The sequence below is a fragment of the Triticum aestivum genome, chromosome 5D (assembly GCF_018294505.1).
Source record: "Triticum aestivum cultivar Chinese Spring chromosome 5D, IWGSC CS RefSeq v2.1, whole genome shotgun sequence".
Classification (NCBI taxonomy): Eukaryota; Viridiplantae; Streptophyta; class Magnoliopsida; order Poales; family Poaceae; genus Triticum; species Triticum aestivum.
The window spans coordinates 301500233-301507468 of NC_057808.1; the positions used below are offsets into that span (position 1 = coordinate 301500233).

Genomic DNA, 7236 nt, shown 5'->3' on the forward strand with positions numbered 1-7236 from the left:
GACTCCCGCCACACGTTAGCGTTGTCCTAAAGAAAACACTTCTCCCCAGAGAGTGAAATCATCGAACTTTCTCGGCACGGCACCACCGGTACGGTCCACCGGTCAGTGACCAAAATCCCCGGGCCGGGCCGGGCCCTGCAGGGCTTAGCGATTCCACACTCACGCTCCATTCGGGCCTATCCATCCACCCACGCTTCGGGCTCCGAGGGTTTCGTAGCGGACGCGTCAACTCAAGTCCAAGCCCCCCTCCCTCCCCCTCACACGCTCCGCTCTATATAAGGTGCGCCAAGTCCGCGGCGCTGTCCATCCAACTCCACACCAACACACACCACCGCCACCGCCACTGCACTCCGGCGACCCGCGAAGATGCAGATCTTCGTCAAGACGCCGTCGGGGAAGACGATCACGCTCGAGGTCGAGGGCGGCCACGGCATCGCCGACGTCAAGGCCAGGATCCACGACAAGGAAGGTAGCGAACCATCTCCCCGCCTCTCATCTCTGTGCCGCATTGGTGTGCGCGCTCGCCGAGCACCCTTTGCTCCTTCTGCTCGCCGCTCGGCGGCCCTGTTCCTTGCATCTGTTGCGCTCCTGTTCTAGTGTCGATCGGTCCTCGGAATCGGAGGCGCTTGTTTCGATCCTCGTTTTCTGTTTACCCATGCCTGTTTCCAATCGAATCCGACAGATGCTAGCTAGAAACATTTCTCTGCGTTTGCCCCGGCCGCTTGCTCGCTGTCGGGACGCCCTGTTCCTTGCGTCTGTTTGTTCCGATCGGCCTTTGGAGGCGCTTGTTTTGCTCTTCGTTTTCTGTTTACCCTTGCGCGCATCAAATCCAGGCGATGCTAGGAACATTTCTCTGCGTTTGTGCGTGTTCGATTGGTAGATTGCCGAGTAGTACTTGCTTCCTGTCGCTGTTCATGTTGGTTGGAAACAGAGCAGAGCGCGCGATCTGGGCGATCCGCCGCGTTAAGCACTCAAGCTAGCTTCACACCAATAGATTCCATGTTTGACCCGAGACGAGTCCCGCGGGTAGAGTTAGATCGGCTTGCGTTTATCAGTTTCCTAATAAGTGATGGGATCGCCTACTTTCTTCAGCAACCTGCTAGCGACGACGCATTTCAAATTTGAACTCGATTTGGATACCGAATCTAACTGCTGTTCATCTTGAATTAGTGTTGGTCGTTCTCTAATTACTTGTCTCCCGCTTGATGGACTGCTGTAATTAACTGCAGATGTGCCGCCGGATCAGCAGCGCCTCATATTCGCAGGGAAGCAGCTGGAAGAAGGCCACACGGTGGCGGACTACAACATCCAGAAGGAGTCCACGCTTCACCTCGTGCTCCGCCTCCACGGCGGCAGGGGCGGCACCGGCAAAGGGGGAACCTACCCACCGATCGAGCCCAACCTCCTTCAGCTCGCCCTCAAGTACAGGCAGCGTAAGCTCATCTGCCGCAAGTAGGCCCCTGAATCGATGCCTCCCCCTCGTCTGGTCAAGTTCATGCACGTGCTGTTGGAAGGTGTGGTTGCTATGAGCTATCTCTGATGTGCTTGTAGTTGCCAACTAATTAGCAGTGGCATATAACGACTCTTAAACATTTCCTTGTCATATGCCGACAAACTCTCATGTTTTGCATACGAAGATAGTCGTTCAGAAGCAATTTTGTGTGCAATCACTGCAATGACAATGTAGACATGCCCTAACATCACAGCAATTTTGTTTTGCAGGTGCTATGCACGCCTTCCCCTCAGGTCTGCCAACTGCCGCAAGAAGAAATGTGGCCACTGCAACGAGGTGAGCCTTAACTGCGACCTATTGTTTTGATATCATCTTTCATGCTTGGCCTTACTTGTCTTCATATATGCTGTCGATGCATGTTCTTGGTTTCGTCGTACCTCAGTCAGCCTATATATAGTGTGTCGAACATATTGTGTTTTTTCATCACGGTGTTTTGTTATGATGCTTGTTTCAGAGTTATTGGAATGAACTTATGTATCAATTTACAAATAATGGCGCTTACTAGGCTATATAGTTGTTCATGTTCTTGGCCTTGGTCACCATAAATATTGCCCTGTCCATGTTGTTTGGCTCTAGTCAATATTGCCCTGTCCATGTTGTTTGGCTCTAGTCATTGTAGCATCAAACACCTTGTGTGGGTCTTCTGTGATCAACATAATTAAACAATCTCATGATGCCTGTTTCAGAGTAAATATGCCAAGTCAGTTCACTGGTGTTTTGCGTCAATATAGAGTAGATGCTAAGGGAGCTTACTACTACAGCTTTGTTTATGCTATGCATCTTAAGTATATTTGTGTTTTGTACTGTTCTCTGTATTCTGGTGTGCGGAATCCTCAATCTCCCGATTCTGCAACAGTGTGTGCAATCGGGTGATACTCCGCTCATAGAGATTTCAATCACTTGTAGATGCCGACTTTAATTCCATTGTTGAAATGTCACTTGTTTATCTCACCTGATGGATGCTGTCCATGCATGTTCTTTGTTTTGTCATACCTAAGTCATCATATAGTATCGAGCATATTCTGTTTTTCATCATCCATATCTGTTTATGCGTGTTTCAGAGTTATTTAAGTTAGTATTGTACCATTTTAGACACATAATGGAGCTAAGCTAACTATACTACAGTTCTGTATCAATAATGATGTTATCATTGTTAATGTCTCTTGGCCTTGGTCACCATAATATTGTCCTGTCCATGCTATTTGGCTTCAGTTATTGTAGCATCAAACACCTTCTCTAAGTCTTTATCATTAGCATACACAAATTCATGATGTTTGGTTTCAAAGTCAATGTGCCAAGTCAGCTCACTAGTGTTTTGCATCAATCTGACGCTAACAGAGATAACTACTACAGCTCTGTATATGTTATTATGTTTCCTTCAGTTATACTATTTGTGCTGTGTACTGCTCTCCATATTCTGCTGTGCTGAGTCGTCGATCTCCCAGTTCCGCAGCAGTGTGTGCAATGGATTGATAACCCACTCCTAGAGATTTGAATCACTTGTGGCTGCCAACTTAACCCTGTTTCAACACTTAATTTTCAGACGAGGACCAAGAAGAAGCTGAAACCCAGGGACCCATGAAGCACTGCACTGGCCAGCAAGAGAAAGGGATACCCAAGTGACACGCACCAGCTGAATTTACCCTACCGTCTCCTTATATTAGCTTCTTGATTGATACCATAGTATCTTCTTGTTACCAGTAGTACCTTTTAAGTTCCTGCTGCTGCTGGGTTTTAAACACCCTAAATGCGTACTCTAGCTGAATAGTACTCCCTATGGATTCCTGTTGCGTCATGGGTTCTGTTGATGACCCCCTAAATACTCTCGATGGTGATGCAGTGCTTAAGGGATGCTAGTTACAAATTCCTGCTGTTATCATCACATGGGTTCTGTTCTGTTGGAATAGATGATGAATGGATGCTTCTCCAGTTTACATGGCAGGCACCTTGGTTCAGTTTCGCCCAATTGTTAGCATTCTGTTATGAGCCAAGTTTTTTTTTTTTTGAGGGCAAAGCAAAGCTTTATAACTTAACGGTGCACGGGCAAGTCACCCGAAACACAAACAGCCACTGCGGGCGGTACAATAGAGTTCCAGCTGGTGCTGTCATTCGGTAAACATAAGCGACCAACTTTAGCTAATTCATGCGCTACAGTATTAGCACTACGTCGACAAACGCTAATAGAATGTTGGGAGAACCACATTTTCAGCTGGAATTTAGTGTCTTCGATGATGGCCGCATAAGGAGACGAATCCACCTTGGTGAAGTCGAGTGCTTCAGCTAGGAGCTTTGAGTCTGTTTCGAAGACCACCAGGAGAGCACCAACTTCTGCAGCCATTGAGACAGCTTCAGACATGGCAATGGCTTCTGCAGCGAACGGGTTAGCAACATGCTCCTTGCGGCCAGCGCGGGCGAGCATAACTTCCCCAGCATCGTCTCGGATTACTGCCCCCCATGACACAAATGGCTCGCCCGGAGTATAGGCGCCATCTATGTTGATCTTGACCTTATCCTGAGCCGGAGCCTGCCATTTGCTATATGTTTTCTGTTTTGGTTGCGCACAAAAGAGCTGCATATACTCTTGTGTATTGCTAAGAACTCGCCGGACCACTTCTGTCACAGGAATCGGTAGGTTATGAGCCATGTTTTGTTCCTGTATGACCCTTCTGTTTCTCTGTTCCGGTTTCGGTTGAGTTATTCAGGTTGTTGAACTGGCCCACCCAAATATCTGTGTATGCAATTCTGTTGCTTCACTGCGCTGCTGCGTGTCCATCGCCCGGCCGGCACTGTGGCCAAGGCGACGCACAAGCAGAGTCGTCATATCTCATTTTCCTTCTTTTCGTTCACACGTTTCGTTCAAACGATCTTTTTGTTCACACATTTGGATTTGGATGGAACGTTTTGTATCATTACGTAAGCAATTATGCATACATTCTTAAACAAATTAAACAAGCTGCATGAAAAAAAATAAAGCATCATGCATACATTCAACCGATATATACAAATCACATGTCGCCCGCTCCTCCTCAAGTATGTTGGGCGCTTCATGTCATCCTAAAACGCATGATCGCCACTCGCATTAACTACCAAAGTGATCTTGACGTTGGATTCATGATAGTGGGATCAAACATCAACCGGTTTTCCTCGGACACCTTCTCTTGCATCAACCGATTCTACTCTTGCAAAAAAAAAGATTCTCCTCAAGTTGAAGCCTACGTGCCAGCATTTCTTCCATGGGCTTACAGTTTGCATGCATAGCTTTCAACCTTGGCCTCTTCTTTTGAAGCTTATTGTTCTCTATCTCCAACTTCTCTTGTTTCCTCTTCTCCGCGTATTGATTCCTTGAATTGATCAATTCAGCAATCTTGATTTTTTACACCTGCACCTCTCCTTGTTTCTTGGGCATCTTCTTTGACCCCATCCTTCCGTCGGGCCACTCCACGATAGACACCGGTGTGGGACTTCGAGCCACCCTATCCTCTCCATCACCATCATCTTCCTCGATGTCATCCAATGTCGAAGAGGAAATATTCCACGACCTCCCATGTTTTGGAGGAGCCTCCTCATTCCTCATTTCCCACTTCTCATTGACATCCAGTATTCTCCAACAATGTGGAGGAGCAGTGTTGTAAATGCTTAAAGTTATGAAAATGCGGCAATAAAACATAACATGAGTGTTCTCATATTGGTCACTGGTGACACCTCTAGGAGGAGAGTTCCTCACTTGTTCCAAACAACCATTCCAATGGTTGCACATCTCTTGAATCGTACTCTATCAGTTCATGAGAGATTTGAGAGTTCGGTTGGATTTAAGCCGAAGGTTATGATGGAACGCTCCTCAATGCGCCTCCAATAGTTTGCACTCGTTTGATCTTTCTGACGGATCTCATCAAGAGTAACATCCTACCATGCCCTCACAAGAGCAGCATCCTCACCCCTGGTGTAGTTTACGATCTGAATTCCTTTCTTCCTCGAAGAACCGGAGAAATGAGATTGATCCAATTCGTCATATTTGTCCTCCTCATTCAATTGCTCAAACTGCAGCACCGACGCGCCATCAAGCTCAAAATCAATTGCCGCAACCAAATCTTCCATCATACTATTTAAGAATGATTTTGTAACGCCCACGATGCGGCTATATCTCCTATGTGTCGAGGCACGACTTAGAGGCATAACCGCATTGTGGTTTTGTCGCGAGAAGGGTCATCTTCACACAATCCCATGTAATGAACAAGAATGGGATAACAAGAGTTGGCTTACAATCTCCACTTCACTCAATACATAAATATAATCCATACATCAACCAAAATACACACATATAGACCGACTACGGTCAAAACCAAATGAAAATAAGATAACCCCAAATGCTAGATCCCCGATCGACCCAACTGGGCTCCACTACTGATCATCAGGAAAAGACACATAGTAACGACCACGTTCCTCATCGAACTCCCACTTGAGGTCGATCTCAACATCTGCACTGGCATCGTCGGCACCTGCAACTGTTTTGGTAGAATCTGTGAGTCACGAGGACTCAACAATCCCACACCCGCGAGATCAAGACTATTTGAGCTTAAAGGAAAGGATGATGTAATGAGGTGGAGCTGCAGCAGGCACTAAGCATATATAGTGGCTAACATACGCAAAAGAGAGCGAGAAGAGAATCAACGGAACGGTCGTCATCTGGTAATGACCAAGAAGTGATCCTGAACTCCTACTTACGTCATTCATAACTCAAACCGTGTTCACTTCCCGGACTCCGCCGAGAAGAGACCATCACGGTTACACACGCGGTTGATGTATTTTAATTAAGTCAAGTGACAAGTTCTCTACAACCGGCCATTAAACAAATTCCCATCTGCCTCATAACCGCGGGCACGGCTTTTGAAAGATAATACCCTGTAGGGGTGTCCCAACTTAGCCCATCATAAGCTCTCACGGTCAACGAAGGATAAACCTTCTCCCGGAAAGACCCGATCAGTCTCGGAATCCCGGTTTACAAGACATTTCGACAATGGTAAAACAAGACCAGCAAGACCGCCCGACTGTGCCGACAAATCCCGATAGGAGCTGCACATAACTCGTTCTCAGGGCACACCGGATGAGACAGGCTACAAGTAAAACCAGACCTCGAGTTTCCCCGAGGTGGCCCCGCAGGCGGCTCGGTTCGGACCAACACTCGAAGGAGCACTGGCCCGGGGGGGTTAAATATAAAGATGACCCTCGGGCTCGCGAAAACCCAAGGGAAAAGGCTTAGGTGGCAAATGGTAAAACCAAGGTTGGGCCTTGCTGGAGGAGTTTTATTCAAGGCGAACTGTCAAGGGGGTCCCATAAATCACCCAACCGCGTAAGGAACGCAAACTCAAGGAACATAATACCGGTATGACGGAAACTAGGGCGGCAAGAGTGGAACAAAACACCAGGCATAAGGCCGAGCCTTCCACCCTTTACCCATATATATATAGATGCATTAATTAAATAAGAGATATTGTGATATCCCAACATATCCATGTTCCAACATGGAACAAACTTCAACTTCACCTGCAACTAGCAACGCTATAAGAAGGGATGAGCAAAAGCGGTAACTTAGCCAAACAACGGTTTGCTAGGAAAGGATGGTTAGAGGCTGACATGGCAATATGGGAGGCATGATATAGCAAGTGATAGGTGGCGCAGCATGGCAAATAGAGCGAACAACTAGCAAAGCAAAGATAGAAGTGATT

General features: G+C 47.0%; 1 protein-coding gene across 3 annotated transcripts; it reads left to right on the forward strand.

Annotated features, from left to right (window-relative positions):
- The first annotated feature begins 283 nt into the window (after positions 1-283).
- LOC123121327 (ubiquitin) lies at positions 284-3447 on the forward strand. 3 transcript variants are annotated; one of them, XM_044541264.1, is made up of 4 exons: positions 284-469; positions 1230-1367; positions 1723-1789; positions 3057-3447. In XM_044541264.1, exons 1-4 carry the CDS (start codon positions 367-369, stop codon positions 3076-3078), a joined length of 330 nt encoding a protein of 109 aa, XP_044397199.1. In that variant the 5' UTR covers positions 284-366; the 3' UTR covers positions 3079-3447. The 3 variants fall into 3 exon arrangements, with proteins under 3 accessions (XP_044397199.1, XP_044397197.1, XP_044397198.1); XM_044541262.1 differs by having other exon boundaries at positions 285-469; positions 1230-1452; XM_044541263.1 differs by having other exon boundaries at positions 285-469; positions 1230-1433.
- Positions 3448-7236: the final 3789 nt, after the last annotated feature.